At 37.1% G+C, this 19,544-nt stretch overlaps 1 protein-coding gene across 1 annotated transcript in view; it reads left to right on the top strand.

Moving 5' to 3' along the window:
* Positions 1-19,544, top strand: part of grin2bb (glutamate receptor, ionotropic, N-methyl D-aspartate 2B-b) — a gene marked incomplete at its 3' end in the record, with an annotated part of 93,781 nt that overhangs the window by 53,394 nt on the left and 20,843 nt on the right. The window contains exons 3-5 of the mRNA XM_081361564.1: positions 3,089-3,232; positions 8,652-8,922; positions 9,004-9,196. Of these exons, the coding sequence (XP_081217690.1) occupies positions 3,089-3,232; positions 8,652-8,922; positions 9,004-9,196 (608 nt within the window). The remainder of the gene's footprint in view (positions 1-3,088; positions 3,233-8,651; positions 8,923-9,003; positions 9,197-19,544) is intronic.

Here is a 19,544-nt window from a genome sequence, read left to right as displayed (position 1 = left end):
TTCATTTGCCTGAAAATAGCAATGCACCAACAATGCGCCTGAACACATTCGTTTTCAGACCAGCACGCCCATGGGCGCACAAATGGGTGCAAATGCATTTGCTATTTAAACAAGGCGCAGGATGTGAAAATGATAACTGCGCCTGGTTGAAACTAGCAAAAAACACTTGCGTCGCACCTGCCGCTGCATTGTGCCGTGTGTACAGTATGATAGGGCCCTAACACTAACTGGGGTTACAGACTGGTTGTTTGCACTGTAGTTTGTCAGTGGAATTTTATGAAAATAATTTGAAGTATTGGTGTTTAATATATAGTTAATGCCAATGTCTTTTGCACAAAAAAAATAATAATTAGGAGTATTAAAAGAACTGTTATTTAAACCATTAAGGAATCTAAATCATAAGAGTAATCAGAACCAGAATTTAAAATCAAGGCTTTTTAACATTTCTTTTCTAAGAACTGCCGTGGACTCTCTTTTCTTTGGCTTTCTGGCTACCAGCTACCTCTTATTTCCAATCAATCCAATCCATCATGGTAGATCAACTGATGAATCACTTGAATTTAGTTGCATGCTCTCCTAAGCGCATCTGATTTTTCATTCCTTCCTCTCTCAATGACATGCTGTTCTGGTGAGGTATCGTGTATGGCAGGAGCTCAGCTGTTATCACCTCCCAGCAGTCAAGAGTTAGCGGAGAACTTATTTTATGTCACTGCCTCTCATTCGAATATTGAAGATACTTTGCTTGTAAACTGCCTCTGCAGGACACTAGTCTTTATTTTTGAGGAGGAAGGCAGGAAAGTAGTGAGAGGAGAGTATGCCAGGTCTGGATTAGTTCCCTGCTGCCTGCGCAGGGCTGTATTGAGTATAGTGGATGACTAGGTCCGCCACTCCATTGTGCTAAACAGAGGAACTGGAGTCCGCTAATTCACTTGCATGTGGAGTGCATGTGTCTGTGATTGCTCATTTTGAGATGAATAGACTCAGAATGGATGAAGAGGAAGAGCGGAGCAAGGGAGATTGATGACAGGGAGGGGGTGAGGAGCAGAAGTGTAGAGCGTCGGATTAGGGAGGAATGATCCGCAAAACAAATCTGACACACGGTAGCCTATATATCATACATTTGTGTGTCTGTGTGTGTTAAATGTACAGTTGAAAATTCTTCTTAGAAAGCAAATGTAATACTGGTATATTGTTGCAAACTATAGTTAAAAATATAATAGTAACAGGGTTTTATATATATATATATATATATATATATATATATATATATATATATATATACTGTATATATTTATTTATTTATTAAATAAAAGAGAAAAGAGATCAGATTTACAGATTTACATTTTTTTTTGAAAACATTAATTTCTTTCTGTGATGGTAAAGCTTAATTTTTAGCATCATTACTTCAGTCTTCAATGTCACATGATCCTTCAGAAATCATTCTAATATGCTGATTTGCTGCTCAATAAATACTTATTATTATTATCAATGTTGAAACCGGTAAAACTGTAAAAGAAAGTTCAAAAGAACAGCGTTTATTTGAAATATAATTGTTTTGTAATATTATAAAGGTCTTCATTTTTTAAGTCTTAATAAAAGTGTTAATTTGTTCAAACCAAAACTCTTAACGACCCCGTGATTGCAGACCCACCTCTCCTGATGGGATCGACTCCAAATGAGAAGAGGTGGAATTAAGACAGGAAATTAATATTAGGGGCACGCAAATGAATAGAAGTCACTAAAGGAAAGGAGCAGAGACACACATACACATTACAGGCAAATCAAGCAAATATTAAACATTTAGTTAACTCTACAAAACAAGAATATATAAACAACATTAAAACATTAAACTACAGCTGTAAGATTAACAACCCAAGCCCCCCCCTCCCGCTCCCTCCCCACAGCCCCATCAGTGTTGTTACCTCATTAAAGCCGAATCAAGGTAATGGATCAGTCCATCTCAGACCCCAGGGGAGTGGCTTTGATGTTGAGTAGAGTATGGAGACCTGAAAGAGAGAGAGAGAGACCGAGAGACTTCGCCATGCGGCATGACTAACATGGCAAACGCCCACGACCGACTTCATACATGAATACACACACAGAACAATAATTTACAGGCCTGTACAGACCAATACATCAATGTGCATGCATTCATGTGCACTGTCATACATGTGTGCATAGCTTTACAACGTTTTGGCTTATTTGCCACTGACAGCTTACACACACACATATGCATATTAGATGTGAAGAGTTCATTGGCATGCTTATTATAAGAATTCGGAATGCATTTATACAAATCATTTATCGCCAATGTTCCACAGACATTTGGACATTTAAACTGCCTGGGATGGAGCATTTTGTTTCAGTGAAGTGGTCATTTAGATATTAAGGGAGCAAAGTGTCTCATTCACATGCTTTGATGCAGCAGATGTTAGATCTGGCGAACTGCGGTGCTGCTGGGGTTGGTTCATATTTCTATACCGTCTTTCTCTGCATTGCTTTCTTCAACCTGATCCTTGTTTCCTTTATCCAAACCTTAGCAGGTTACTATAGTGAAAAAAGATGGTCATGTCAAATCACAATAGCTCTTAATACAATACAGATTGTTTCAAAGCAGCTTTACAGTGATAAACAGGAAAATAATGATAAATTATGCTGAACAGAATTCAATTCTGCTGTAAAGCAGCTCTAAAAAAGACAATAGTGTCATTATTCAGTTGAAGTCAGTTCAGTGGTGATTTAGTTCAGTAACCATGTAAAGTTCATCAATTGTGAAATGAGTTCAATTGAGCTATAAAGCAGCTCTGCAGAAAACAGTGATGTCATCATCATCCAGCTCAATTCAAGTGTCATGATAGTTTCTATGCAGTCAGTTCAGTAATATTGCTGAATATTAGGTGTCCCCAACTAATGTACGTATACTAAGAAACCTACATTTTCATTTGTCGGTTTGTGCTTAATGGATGGCAAGAAGAATGCAACATGAATTTGAGCTTGGTTAAATTGTTATGTAACTATAACCTACTGATGCCATATTATGATGTGATTCTTCTGTTTTCTCATGCATTTGTGTCTTTTTTTCTTGCAGGATGACCATTCCATGTTCTTCCAGTTTGGTCCCTCTATAGAGCAGCAAGCCTCTGTCATGCTTAACATAATGGAGGAATATGACTGGTACATATTCTCCATCGTCACCACCTACTATCCTGGATACCAGGACTTTGTAAATCGGGTGAGAAATCTTTCAACATTTTTCAGTCTTCATCCAAGCCTACAGTATCTATGTGCTATACATATACATATACATATACATATACATATACATATACATATACATATACATATACATATACATACATACAAGTTTGGGGTTGGAAAGATTTTTGCATCTGCATGTATTTGATAGCCTGGCAAGCCAGACCTACATCAAGATGTTAGGTCTGGCAACTCACCATAGACACGGCTCAATCCGAGGGGCGGGATAAACGGCTGTCTTTCAAATTCCCTCTGCACGCAATAGGACAGCGCTTCAACCAACCAGAGCGTTTGCCCAACAGCGGAGCTAGTTGAAAGATTCAACTTTTGAATCTGGCCGGCAAAACTACGAACACATCTTCCTTTTTTAAGAATGACTTAAGTGCCATCCTATGCTCTTTTCTCAAAGAAAAACTTAACTCCAATTCCTCCAGAGTCGCGGCCAAAAAAACGATTTGAAAGACTGTTCTCCAGCAGCAGCAACTCTTCTTTGTTTTCAAGTGGCAGGGAACCGTCGCAACTCTGTCGTCATTATGTTAAGCCCGCCCCGCCTACTCTATAGGCTACGCGATGTGATTGGCCTAATATAGGTTTTTACAGCTCCGGAAGTCAACGGAGAGTTGCTAGACTGCCCTGGCTGCAAAATACATTTTGCTGCCGCTAGGGTGCGTCTAGATTTCTAGGCTATGTATTTGATCAAAAATACAGTCAAATTGTGAAATATTATTATAATTATAATTTAAAATAACTGTTTTCTATTTTAATATACTTTCAAATTTAATTTATTCCTGTGTTACAAAGCTGAATTTTCAGCATTATTACTCCAGTCTTCAGAGTCACATGATCCTTCAGAAATCATTCTGATATGCTGATTTGCTGCTCAAGAATAATTTCTTATTATTATCAATATTGAAAATTGCTGCGTAATATATATATATATTTTTTTTCGTTTTATTCTTTGATGAATATAAAGTATTGATTTGAAATATTAATCTTTTGAATCATTATAAAAACCTTTACTGTCACTTTTGGTCAATTTAATGCATCCTTGCTGAATAAAATAATTAATTTCTTTAAAAAAGATAACAATGTTATAAAAAAAATATTGACCCCAAAGCTTTGAACAGTAGTGGGTGTGTATGTTGTCATTATTATTCATATTATTTTATTATTATTATTATTATTACATTTATTTATATTTTTGGTTATGTTTTAACTGACATTTTAGCATTGCTATGTGGTTGCTAAGGTGTTCTGCGTGGTTTTTAACATATCGCCATGTGGTTGCAAGGGTGTCCTGGGTGGATACCAGGGGTCGCTATAGGTGATTTCTAGTGTGTTTTGAGTGGTCAATTGTATTTCTGATTAAAGCACGTTCATAATCCCGACAAACATTCCATTCAGCAGAACCTAGTCTTGTTTATCAAATCATTGAAATGCATCATCAGGTTGTATAAATAGGTGCCTGTCCAGAGCTAAAACGTTTTGGCCAAAATGAGATTGGGATCTTGTGAAACCCCAGACCGTACTGGTGTTTGCTTCACTGCCCGGAATTCTGCAGACTCTAGCTGGTTGGGTTCACACCCTAATCCCGGCGTTGTGACTCCCGCTGGGGAGCCAGCCGCTGCAGCTCGAGCCTCTTTCATCATCAGGAGTTTGCCAATGCTCCTGTCTCAACTAATGCTCTCTTCCTCTCCTCTGTCTTCTGTACGCTGGGGCTCCTGTCAAAACTAATGTACCCGTCCTCTCCCCTATCTTCAGTATACGTTGCTCCTACAGGAACTCCTCTCCAATTTTGTTTCATCATTTCTGATTTAAAGGCATAGTTCACTCAAAAAATGAACATCATTTCGTCATCATTTGCTGACTCTTATATCATTCTCAAGCCATGTGACAGCAGAAAAAAAGGCTGCATGCAACATAGAAAGTCATACGTGTTTAGAATGAAATGAGGGTGAGTAAATGATGACTAGTGGAATTTTGCCTGTGACCATCTTTCTGTTCATTCATCACTCTCACACAATTTATGCCTTTAGACTTGTGTACAAGCCCTATAATAGTAGCGCTGACCCTTTTAATTCTTGCTAGCCTCTTTAGAGCTGAGGTTATTGTTGTCTACTATTCAAAACATTTTGTTAATTGAAATAAAGCTGAAATAAATCAAATCAAATAACTAGTGCTGTCAATCGATTAAAAAAATGAACTAAATAATTGTGATAAATCGCATCTAACATTTAAGTTTTTAATACATTTTTGTTGTAAAACTTTCACATTGAATCTTCAAAATAATGTAGAAACAACATAAAGACAGTATATTATAATTATTTGTTTAATTGGATCTTTTTACTAAGACTAACTGAATAATCTTTTAACATTTAATGGGTTTTAAAAATATATAACAACTTTTAATTTAAGTGAACTTAAAACAATCTTCACATAAACCCATTGTAATAAATTTAGCTGTGCCTTTAAGTCTTTCCCCACCAGAATATTTTGTTGTATGAATATCTGAACATGCAATATGCCAAAAGAAAGAACAGACCCTTTAAAAGAAGCAAAAACATTTTTTTTCTAGCTTCATGCCTTTCTTTTTTGTCATCACTTAAATATGAAATAAATATGAATATGAAAGAAAAAAACAAATATTTTGAGCAAAAAAACTTAGAAAATTACATTCAGATCGGATTGGATCGGATCAGAACGATGATCAAAACATAGATGGAAATGGAGTAGATCGAGTTCATCAAAGCTTCACAATCCTATTGCTTGTCCTGGGTCGACATTTCATTTAGTAGGCAGGTTTGATTTATATGCTGTTTAATGTTGAATGATAATCGCATTATTTTACATATGCATCTGCTTATATATGGGCTGCGTCCGAAAACTGACAAATGCTGCCTTCGGAGGCACTCCTAAATTCATATCTGGCACACAGTGGTGTGGATAGAGTTCTTAAATACACAGTGCAACGGTCAGGATTGTGTTCTTTGATTTTTACTGTACTTTCAGTCATTCCCCAAATCAGGAGCAACCTCAGGGCAATGCAAGCAGAGCCCAGTAGAAGTCCAGAGGATGCTCCGCTTATTGAGGAGGCTCAACCAGCAGGCTCTTGATGTTTTTGCAGGTGTATAGCAGGCAGGCTCTTGATGTTCTTCCAGTGAGACCAGTGCCAGGTTTTTGTGTTGTCTGTTGAGGGAAGAACAATGGTTCAGGTGATTCCAAATGCTTGGACAAACTGTGTCCAATGCTGGTACTCTCCTCTTCAGTCACACTGACATCTGTTGTCTAGTGCCTCCTATTTGTGGCCCTTCATCTTCTGCAATATCCTGGGTTGCCGCAGTACCTGCACTATTTATCTTCTCTTCCTTTGCGCTTTGTTAATGACCATGGAAATACCTCGGTTTGGAAATTCAGAATTCGCAATGTGTCAGGACCATATCAGTTATCAGAATCGTTAATGGTCGATACTGGATATTTATTTCTCCTGTTTTTACTTCTACATTACCTTTGTTGTCATCTAACAATCACTAATCTATGTAAGCTTGTTTCCGCCACAAAAAAAAAAAAAGATAATTGCGACTTTTTATCTCACAATTGCGAGTTTACATCTCGCAATTCTGACTTTATTTCTCAGAATTGCAAGATATAAAGTCAGAATTGCGTGAAATAAAGTCGCAATTGCGTGTTTTAAAGTCAGAATTGCGAGATATAAAGTCAGAATTGCGTGAAATAAAGTCAGAATTGCGTGTTATAAAGTCAGAATTCAGACTTTTTTTCTCGCAATTGCGACTTTATATCACGCAATTCTGACTTTATATCTCAGAATTCTGACTTTATATCATGCAATTGGGAGATATAAAGTCAGAATTTCATGATATAAAGTCGCAATTGCGTGTTATAAAGTCAGAATTGTGAGATATAAACTATTTTAAGGTAAAAAAAAAAAAAAGTCCGTCTTTTTTTCCCCCTTAGAATTGGACTTTATATCTCACAATTCTGAGAAAAGATGTCAGAATTGCGAGATATAAACTCGCAATTATGTGTTATAAAGTCAGAATTGCGTGATATAAAGTCAGAATTCTGAGATATAAAGTCAGAATTGCGTGATATAAAGTCGCAATTGCGAGAAAAAAAGTCAGAATTCTGACTTTATAACACGCAATTGTGACTTTATATCTCGCAATTCTGACTTTATATCACGCAATTCTGACTTTATATCTCCCAATTCTGAGAAATAAAGTCAGAATTGCGAGATGTAAACTCGCAATTGTGAGATAAAAAGTCGCAATTATCTTTTTTTTTTTTTTTTTTTGTGGCGGAAATAAGCTTCCATACTAATCTTTATGAAACTGTTTGTTTTTAAAAAAAAAATCTATTTTCATATTGTGCATTATAATGTTGTGATGCCAATTTTTTTTAAAAACACAACAAGTGAATTTGTGAAGTTTTAGTTGATTTTATTTGGACTAAATTGTATAGAATTTTAATATTGACCTTTTTTTTGGTTATCGGCCATCAGATACAAAATAATTATCGGCTTATCAGCGCTGACCAGAATTTTAATATCGGTCTATCTATAATATGAACGTGTTGTTTTTGTTAACTAAAACCAAAACTATATAATATCAAAATATATTAAAAATGGGAAAAATTAGGTAATTTCATCAATTCTGGAAAATATTAGACCAAAAACTTAAAATAATGAAAATTATGAATATAATATGAAACTTAACTTATTCTTTTTTTTTTTTTAACTGTTATTATATTTCTTAAAATATTATACATAATATAAAATTTATAAGGATATTTCCAGCTCTGTGGTACTGGATGCTCACACTACACTTGACTGCATATATGTGTGTAATGATACTGTCAGGGCAGTTTGCAAGTCTGTCAAATTGGCTTCAAATATTGTGCGATACAGTAATATGCATCATCAGAATTGTGGGAGCAATAATTTCATCTAGTTCTGACTGCGGTTGATTCGAATGAAAATCATCTCTGTGGACTTGTGTTTGAACAATTTGTTATGAGGAAATGCAGTTTAATTTCTCTGTGTTTCCTCAGAGTAGTTCTGTGCATTTTCAAATGTGGGTTAGGTTTGCGTCTTTGCAAATGATAGAGATCAAAAAAGAGAAACATTTGCAAGGCCGGTATCTGGAAGAAGTGCATGATCGGAATTTGTTTTCATTATTCCTTTAAATAAAAATATTTGCTTTAACTTTCACTCTCTTTTTGCCTATTTTCTCTTTTAACTCTCTCTTCTGTTAATATATCTAAAGAACAAAAGCGAACAGTTTTGGGAGATCTGGAGGCAGCAGAGAGGGTGTTACAGGACATGCTGTTTTTTTTTTGTTTTTTTTCATCTCTCTCTGTCTTTTTTTGCTACCTTCCAGATCCGGAGTACCGTTGAGAACAGTTTTGTTGGCTGGGAGCTGGAAGAAGTGCTGCTGTTGGACATGTCAGTCGACGATGGCGACTCAAAGATCCAGAACCAGATGAAGAAGCTCCAAAGTCCTGTTATACTACTGTACTGCACTAAAGAAGAAGCCACAACCATTTTCGAGGTGGCACATTCTGTCGGCCTCACTGGTTACGGTTACACCTGGATCGTACCATCTCTGGTGACAGGGGATGCAGATAATGTACCCAACGTCTTTCCAACAGGTAAGAAGGGAAGGATGGTTTGAATTGAAAAACTATTGTAATATTTCAGATGATTGTTTCAAACGCTTCCTTTATTTGCAGGTTTGATCTCTGTTTCCTACGATGAGTGGGACTACGGGCTGGAGGCTCGAGTGCGTGATGCTGTAGCCATAATCGCCATGGCAACCTCCACAATGATGCTGGATCGGGGTCCTCACACGCTGCTTAAGTCTGGATGCCACGGCACACCTGACAAGAAAGGCAGCAAGTCAGGAAACCCCAACGAGGTGCTGAGGTGAGTCAGGCTTAGCGGGGTGCCAGGGTTCAAACACTGACATCTGGGGGCTGCAATCTTACACGTACACAGGCTCTCTCGCAGGCACACACACACATTTACAACACCTGCTCAGGAGGGTTTCTCAACTAATGGAGTTTTTTGAAAAGGGTGAACAGCCCTAGACAGGTGCACACACACACACACACACACACACACACACACACACACACACACACACACACACACACACACACACACACACACACACACACACACACACACACACACACACACACACACATACACGTTTACTTAGCTATCTAAATGGGGACATTCCATAGACGTAATAGTTTTTATACTGTACAAACTGTATATTCTATCCCCTTACACTAACCCTACGCCTAAAGCTACCCATCACACAAAACGTTCTGCATGTTTGCATTTTAAATGAGAGGAAAGAGAGGTTTTTGGAGATTTTTGTCAGGTTTTGGTCACTTCTGGGTACAAGTTTGTCCCCAAAATATAGTTAAGTAGGTACAAACACACACACACACACACACACAGTGGTTGGTGTTAGATACCTTTAAAGTTTCATGATTGAAAAAGGCATTTTAGATCTATAATGGGTGCTATTTTCATGATACCATTTTTCCCCCTGATTTAATTGGTGATTTAAAAAGGTTCATTAAAAAACACATTCAATAGAGATTGATTTTAATATATTGATATTAATATTGCTGATGCAGTCCTTTAAAATAAATCAATATAATAGGCCTATTATATATATATAAATGTATAATATTTCATATTTAATCATTTTACTTTCAATTGCCATACTTAATGTGTGTAAATTATATTTATGATGACAAATGTGAATTTAAGATATAATTAATTACCTAACATGATTAATCACTGAAAACAATGAATTATTTGGCATTAATTAATCAATTAATTTTATATAGATTTTTAATCTGTTTACATCCCTTACAGTAACATAGTGGAGTCAGAAACCTTTCCCTCGAAATGGGATCACAAATGGCCCAAACGGATCCTAATAAAGCGAGTCCTACTGTAGATTAAACGTCACTCTCTTGTAACTGCACGGAGAAAAAGAACGAGTGAGAGTGACAAATGGACAACAAAAGGGAAAAATGCGAGAGGAACAGAATCCACATTATTGTTAATGTGGGTCTGCTGTAGCTGCTCGCTGAAGAGTCTGGCACAGAGCACCTTTCACTTTTCTTTCCCCATTATGTCTCCTCTGACATTCAGCCCGCGCCCACGTGTCTGTACCGGCCGGCTGTGGTTTTCATCTTAAAAACATAAATATCCATCGTAATAGAAAAGTGAGCTTTTCATCTGAGCTCCTCTGTTCTCTTTTGTACTGTTATTTGACATTTAGTATTGAGGGGCATTGATTCCTAAGTATTAATTAGCGTTTAGGCTCGGTCACAGTCTCTTTTAGCCAGTCATTTGATCTGCTGGTGAGGAGTTAATTGAATGCTCGAGGCAGAGCAGGATTAGGAAGCCAAATGGAACAACAGCGGAAGCCTCTCTCGCTCTCTCTTTACGTCTTTTAATATAACAAACTTTAAATCCCAAAGAGACATGGGTGGAAAGCAACAGTAACAGATTCAAATCTACCTCTCATCCACACTTTGATATGAACAGTTGTGGCACACGCATGCCGAGTTTCCTCTGTGGATTCTTCACGTGCCAGTTTCAGCAGAACAGACGACGGACTCACCTTTCCGCTGGCCTAGAGTGTCTATAGCTGTGTATACAGTACCATTGCAGGTTTTTTATAACATACTGATACTTAATCAGGCCTCGAAATTTATTTTAAATTCAATAACGGCATTAAGGGATAGTTCACTTCAAATGTTTAGTTATGATTTACCCACCATCATGTTGTTCCAAACCTGTACGATGGAACACAAAAGAAGATTAAATATCTTTTGTGTTATTGTACAGAAAACTGAAAATTCATACGTGTTTGGAACAACATGAAGGTAGATAAATGATGAAAGACATTTCACAAAAATATTAAGCAGCTGTTTTCAACATTGATAATAGTAAGAAAAGTTACATATGCACAAATCAGCATATTAGAATGATTCTTGAAGGATCATGTGACACTGAAGACTGGAGTAATGATGCAGAAAATTCAGCTTTCCCATCACATGAATAAATTACATTTGAAAATATATTACAACAGAAAACATATTGTAATAATATTTCACAATATTACTGTTTTTCTGTATTTTTGATCAAATAAATGCAGCCTTGAAGACTTTTGAACGGTAGTGTTCATTTACAGTATTATTGAGCGTTACAGATGTTACATTTTTTCCCCTTTACTTCCTAAATCGCTTTTCTTCTGCGGTTACATTCTGTTTGCTTCAGTCTCACTAGTTCTTGGCCGAAGACTCTTTCTTTTCTCGTTAAACTCTTGTGAAACTGTTGTCTTTGTAAAGTGTTGCAGGGCTGGCTAGCAGTGAAAAATTCAACAATCCTCTGATCGCTTGATTCTGCCGTCTCTGAAAACACTTTTTAAATACCCTTTTCAATGCTAATTTTTGGAAACTGCTTTCTAAAGCATGTATGTAAAGGAGCACTTAATTCTAGCGCATAGGTCGGACACGGACCAGTCGATAACACATTGTGCGTGCATTTAATATGCAAATTACGTACAAATGCACCAGCGATCATTAAAAAAAAACACCACTTAAGATTTGATTTAAATGTTAAATTAAACATTTATAATGTTTCTGGAACAATCTGTAGCCTGGAGAGCATGTTATGAAGACATATAACTGTGTTGTTACGGAAAGCTTTGTTGGTTTAGATGAGAGAAGCAAGTAATTAAGTGTGTGTGTGTGGGGGGGGGGCACTTTTATGTTATTTGTGAATGGTGAGTTTACAACAATTACCCAGCGGACATGGTATCTGCTAGAACAAGATGGTTGCATTTGTGTAATTAGGCAGATGTGTTGCCTTTAGAGTCGCTGAAGTGGATTTTGAATTGTCTGATGAGAAGATAAGGACGCACTTTAATGTCTTATGAATGCTGGAGCGCATAATAATAGATACGAGGAAAAGTAGCCGTAAGTACGAACCAGAGAAAATAGTTTAGTTTACAGTCCTCTGGGAGTGCAGGTTCTTCTCGATCACCCTGCAGTGCACACTTAGGATCTCACATATGCGTGCACACGCACACACAAGAAGCTTTTGAATGACAGCCTTATGAGGTGGGCTGAATGAGAACCACCGGACCCTGTAACCCCTCGAGGACTCTAATGATCCGTTTCCACCATGATGGAGACGATTTAAATGGCATTCCAAGATTCTATATTATCATTCTGGAACACCCACCATGCTCTGCGGTGGATCTGTCAGCGATGATGGAGGGCTCTTCAGCTGAATGGGTCGTGTTCTGTGATGGTTAAGGGCCTGAAACAGCCTCAAGGGGTTCCTCTGAAGGTCAGCTGAAGGATTAGGCATGGCTGTAGAAGGTTAGATGTTATACATGTACCCTATAAAGGTTGAGAGTGGGGTTAAATGAGGCTACATACTTCTCTCAGATAGATTGATCGCAAGGACATTGTGTGGGTTGTTTTTGCGAAAAATTGATTCCATTCAGATCATACTAGAATTTGAATGATTTAAAGCTCCAATATGTAGGAATTTTGTAATAAAATTTCCGAAAATAACTTGCACAGTGTGATATATTTCCTCCAGTTGTGTACTTAAAATATCTCAAAAGTCTCCAAAGATTTTTTATTTCAGAGAAATTCCGATTTTAAATAACTGGCCGTCCCGGAAAAGAAATGTCGCGCCTCAGTGACGTAATGTCCGCTCTATCCCTTTTTCCGGTGTGGACCATGTGATAGGATATTCCACCACACCGGATTTTTTTTTTTTTTACAACAACTTTATTGAGGTTTTTTTTCTTATCACAATAAACAATACAGACGTCTGACAAAGAATAAAATTTAATAAAATAAAAAATATGACCCACCACACCGGAATATCGCATGGTCAAATGCGGAAGTGGTGGTTAAAGCGTTATAGCCATAGACTGTATGGTTATAGCTGTTATGGATCACGAACTCTTTATTGAAGTGCCAACAAAACGAAAGCGTCAATATTCGGATACACGCGGAGTCGCGGACTGTGTGACAAACGGAGGAATAAAACCCGGATAAACATCGGCAGGCGTTTTCGAGATGGAGAGAGCTGCGCGTCAATCTTGGACTTGACAGAGACTCTCTCGCGAGTGTATTGAGACAGGTAAGACATGCAACTGTCAATAATAGCACGTATAAACAAAGTTATATTGCTCTTTGTACTTTGGTAAGGCTTTTTATCACGTGTGGTGACCGAGATTATGGCAGTACAATTAAATACAATCGGATATGATGTTAAAAAATATATTTAGTCATTACTTGCAAATGTTCGTTCAAATTTACTTTTAGATATTGGTTTGAACACGTTAAACAACACGGCATTAACCATAAAAACGTAAAACTGCACAACGTTAACCAAATAAATCATTTGACAAATAGCTGTATGTTGTAACGGGATAATATAGCATACCATTTCACGTTCCTTGCAGTTCATTAATTATGATGACATAAAATAATACGATCAGACATACAGGTAATACAAAAACGAATGAATTACCTCATCCGTGATCATGATTCATTAATTCCATGTAGATATATCGCTAGATGGTGAAAACGCATTAAATATCTCCCATCGTCACCTCCTTCATAGCGTCATCAAGCTTCGCCTTTGTTATTGTTGGAAACTGCGCCCTCTTGTGGTCAAATACCAAAGTCGCATACTGGAGCTTTAATCAATTTCCTGGCTCTTTTGTTCTGAAACGTATTTTAAAGACAGTTTCCACAGGTTTATAGATATTTGGAATATGGCCAGATAAAATATCATTACCTTAATAACGCTCTAAAACCCTTTAGCATTATTCCTCTTCCAATTTCACACTTTTTATTATTTTTATTATTAATTTATTACAAAAAAATGTTTAACAAGTTTTCAGATTTCAATTGTTTTCAATGATTTTGATTCCTTTTTTGTTTTGATACATTTCAGAAATGATAATCAAGTTGTGGTAATGAGGTTGAAAGTTATTCAATTATTTATAGACGCACCAGCATCTACTAATAGCAAAACTACGCATGTTAAAGCTTTTAAGTTGCTAAACTATTTTACTGATAAAACCTTCAGAGTAGCACTGACAACACGTTTCTGTGCGAGTGTGGCCGTACGAGTGTGTGTGTGTTTGAGTGGGAGAGAGAGCGCCAGAAAAAGATATGTGCTTTAACTAATATGCATAATACACAATAAAACGTAATTTTGTGAAAAAAAAGGAAATAATTGGTTGTTTTTATCCTATTGTTTACTATATGTATTTGCTTGGTCAGTGTCGTTGTTGGTTTTGGTTCTGTAGGCTGTAAAGACGTTTGAAATAACTGAAATCATTTGGCGAAGTGATATGGATCTGTAATGCGGTCAAGACCTGCCGGGAACTACTTTAGCCGTGTGTTTCCCTGAAAATAATTGCACATCTCAGAACGTTCGTCAACCAATCAAAATCAAGCATTCAACTACCCCGTAGTACAGTGGCGTAACTTTGTTTTAAAAAGTGGGTGGGACGGTTTATTTTTTTTTTTAACGGGGGGGGGGGGGGGGGTTATGAATGCTGAATCATAAATCGATGTATGTACAATAACATTACGATGTCCAGCAATCGATTGAAATAGTGCATGGGTTTAATTTGTCGTTTAATGAGGTTTGATATGTTGGTGTGAGTAAATCCATAATATAAATGTGTATATTGAAATGGTCCAGTGGTAGAATTTTTGCCAAGCGTGTCAGAGGTTGTGGGTTCTAATCCACACTCGTATAGGTTTTTTTTTTCTCTTCTCATTAAAACCGATTATGTTTATCAGTGGTTGTATATCAGGCAAGCATACGTTTGTATGCATTTTGTTTGGTAATTTCACCGGAACGAATAGAGATCTCCACAACGGATTGAAGCGCGCGTCCGAGTGAAGACTGTGCGCGAGCCACAAGAGAACACAGTATCCGCGCCACTGATCGCAGCGGCAACGAGCACTGTCTTTGACCACTTGATTTCAAAAACAACACATTTCAGCGGTAGATCGCCTCTTACAAACGAACTAAATGAATGCTCTGCTAGTTAACTGGAGATGTTTTATTTATTTGTATTGGTACATTCGTGCCGCGAGATGTTTCAAAAGTGGTGGGGAAAATATCGACCTTAGCAAAAAGTGGTGGGGACATGTCCCACCCGTCCCACCCGCAAATTACGCCTATGCCGTAGTATAACATGTAATAAACTTTTTTTTTTAATTACAAAACTTTACATTTACTTTACTTTTTCAAACTTTAAAAAATAACAAGAAATGTTCCAGTAGATCTATTACAGTTTTTCAACATATACACAGTAGTAAGAGAACTTGTTAACCAACCAATTAACAGAGTTTTGCTGTATAATTTTTTACTGATTTTTACTGTTAAAATTACGTATTATTAAAATGTACACAATTTTAAATGGATTATGTGTGTATGTTTTTTTGGTTTGTGTGCATATTTTGTGTTTCCCCTCCTTGTCTCTCTGATGCTTTGACTCCTCTGAGGTGCTTAAGGCTTGAGAAGCTGCCAGGCTTTTATTCTCCACTTGACTTAATTGTAGCCCCTCAGGCTGGTGCGGCCAGTAGACCTGACGCCCGGAAAGTTTAATAAGATGGTTGTGGATGTTTTTATTACGGTATGCTTTTGGGCAATGCTGAAAGACGCTGACAATAACTCTTCAGAAGTAGGTCAAGATATCATTTGTACACTTTTTGCTGGTGAACCCATGCGGTTTCCCTCCGGTCTTGCACTTCTCCATCTATCTCTCCGTTTCTGCTCCGTCACACTGTGTTTCGCTCTCCATTTATTGTTTGCTTATAGAATACAAAATACACGATGAACAGTCTGCCTTTACAGAATATTTGGCTTTTTAAGCTTTCACACAGCTCAATTCCCAAAGGTGTGTTTGTGTGCCTTGACACAAAGAGAAAGTGTGTCTATGTATTAGTGTGTGTTTTAGCTCCATTAGAGTGGTGGTGGTGTATCGCTGTGTTACAAGGCCCACAGGCTTCCCTGGGGAAGGGGTTTGATCATTACATGGTGTCCTGTGTAAGTAAAGGTAATTAATCTCTGGTTCACCCAGGAGCCTGTAACTTGCTTTAATTAAAAATGCATACATAAACACACAGACTTCTAGAAAAACCTATACACACTTCCACAGCCCACATCCACTTTCATATAATGCACTGTGGGTGGCTGTGAATATGGGTGACTGAAGTATGATTCCATCAGTGTTCAGCTAATCCGAAATCCTGTTTAGGTTAACTAATATTGTGATGTTATAATACCTCTTGCGCTTTAAATCCTCGGCAGATTTTTGTCGCCCTCGTGTTGATGATGCATTAAAATAATCCAGTGCTGGTGGGCAAAGACTGTAATTACCTCCAGAAGCCTTCCTCCCCCTAGTGGTCTTCTAAAAAAGAGAGAGAGAGAGAGAGAGAGAGAGAGAGAGAGAGAGAGAGAGAGAGAGAGAGAGAGAGAGAGAGAGAGAGAGAGAGAGAGAGAGAGAGAGAAGGCAAAGCCTTTTTGGGATTTAAGTTAAATTCATGCTTCATTAGATTTTTTACATGGTTTCCATGTTAAATGCGCACACCATTTACCTGACATTATCAACAAGCAACTTGTACCATACTACAATATTTTTGTATGTTTATATTAAAGGGATAATTCCCCCCCAAATTAACATATTGTCATCATTCATTTTTGGGAGAACTGTCCTTAATACATATTATGTTTATTAAAACCAAGTCATATCAAAGCCTCATTAAGTTTGTGTATTTAAACACTTTTTATATTACTTAAAGTCCCTCTGAGGTGAAAATCCAGCTTTTAATGTTCTTTATAATTCTATGTGGTGTTTTTAATATGCTTTAAGACAAACCATGTGCAAATTAAGGCGAGACACTACAGGTGAATAGGGTAAAAATTTTAACTAGCAGATATGACCATGAAACGTTCCCAGTTGATTACCTAAGATGAGAAAAAAATGTATTACAAGTTTTCTGTAATTTAAAGTTTAAATATGCAAATTAGGCAATATCTAATTAAATATGAGCTAATTTGAATATATTTAAAAAAACGAAATCTGAGTATTGTATAAAGCCAGGTTAAAAATAATTTTGTCATTGTGTTCACATATTAGATGGGAAAAAAATTCTGAATATACTGTCAATAGCCTTAAAAAATGATTTTCGCCATGTTTTTTGGAATAAAATGTTATATAAATCAGGCTAGGAATAATATATTTACAAATCCCTCTGTAAATATCTTCATAATATAACTAGTAGAGCTGGGCGATTTTTTCCCCTAAAAAAATCTGCGTTTTTTTTATAGAAAACTCGATTTACGATTCGATTCGATTCCCCCCCCCCCCCCCATTTAAAACAAAATAACAGCGAACTGTAAATATATTTTAAAAATATATATTTATTGTATTTAATTAAAGTGCATCAACATAAACAAAATTTTGTTTGTCTGTTACAATAGTCACTGTCAGATTACACGATTTTGACTCCTAAAAATCTTGTCATTCTCTCTCTCTCTATTTCTCTCTCTCTCTCTCACACACACACACACACACTCACTCACTCACTCACGAACACACACTCTAACTCACTCTCCCTCACTCACTCACTCGCGCGCCGTCGTCGTGGAGGACCATTAAAAAATTAAACATGCTAGTCTTTTTGTCGTGATGTCGTGAAGCATCGAGGGCTGCGCCGCAGGGAGCGTTCTACGGAAACCCTGAAGGAAGATTTGGCGAATGCAAAATGTTTGTATTGTACGCTATATAGAAGAGGGGGAGAAAAAAAAATCAAAAAAATCGATTTTTTGAAAATATGAATCGATTTGACCTACCAACTCGATTTTTAAATCAAATCGATTTTTTCCCCAGACTGGAAAGTTAGGTGTATATAGGTGCTACTGAAGTGGAGATTTTGGACTTGGAGTATGAGAGAAAAGTCATTTTGAGAAAACGGGCTTTAAAGATTTATCATCAGCCAATGAGACTGCGCATTCAGCCCTTTTACTTTCACGATTGGTTGCTCATAAAAAGGAAATTACCATATTTGGGTCCGACAGGATTGTACAGGAGAGAGAGCTTCCTAACGGTGCATGTGATGACAGGCTGACAGCAGCGATTGCGGAGCAGCATGTTGATTAAGAACGCCAACTTTTGTTGAATTTATGAGAAATCTACAGACGCAAACAGACAATAAAAGTGTAATAAAATAAAGACCTAAATGTGTATTTCGGACTTTTTTTCACCACAAGTCTGAAAGAAGACATGTTATTGAAGACAAATATCCAAAAATCTCAAATTGACCAGTAAAAAAAAAACGATGTTTTTGCCTGCCGTGTCTCGCCAATAAGTCAACACCATTGCTGAGTATTTTCTCCTTAAAACTGCAGTGAAACAAAGACTGACCCAAAAACGCGCTTTGAAATCGCTGGTGTTTCTGACGTCACAAACTACCTTGTAACCAATCACGTCAACGTGTGATCGTCAACGAGTGGATCTCTGAGCTGGTGTGAGTGAGTGGAGGCGGGGCTAATTTGCATATTCATAGAACTGCGTATACTAAATGAGGCAAGAGTGTAGAGTTGCATTCAAGCTATTTTAAGGCATGAAGAAATTTTTTTCAAGGAAAAAACATTTAAATATGTAATTTTGGTCATTAAAGATGAGTTTTAAGGGATAAAATGATTAGCTACAGGGGGAGTAAAAAAAAATACACTAAAGTGAAAAGCATATTTTATGCGTCAAGCATTTGTTGTTATTAATAGTCAGATTATTTTCAGGCCATTAGTCAGCTAATACTCTGTAAACACAGTTGGTGTCATGAAGGTTGCCGACATGGAGATGCTCGCTAAAAATCGCCTCAGTCACAGATCATTTAAAGTCATTTCAAGTTCATTTCGATTCAGATGTGAGCAGAAGTGGGGATGTCTGAGTGGGTTAGTTGTTTACTTTTTAATTAGTTCGTCCATTTCCAACAGTTTGACCCTGCCAATTTGTGAACCGTTTGCAAACATGATGGGCAGGCGTTATCCCATTGCCAGGGGTTGTGCAGTATGCATTCATATTTCTTCCGTCCAATCACGTTGCACCTTCCGCAGATCATTTGCCTTTATGTAATTCATATGACCTTTTTTGTAAAATATATATTTATAACTATTTTCC

Source organism: Scardinius erythrophthalmus (assembly GCF_964197995.2).
Source record: "Scardinius erythrophthalmus genome assembly, chromosome: 3".
Lineage (NCBI taxonomy): Eukaryota > Metazoa > Chordata > Actinopteri > Cypriniformes > Leuciscidae > Scardinius > Scardinius erythrophthalmus.
The sequence above is the reverse complement of the archived record's forward strand: the minus strand, read 5'-3'. Positions and strand labels throughout refer to the sequence as shown.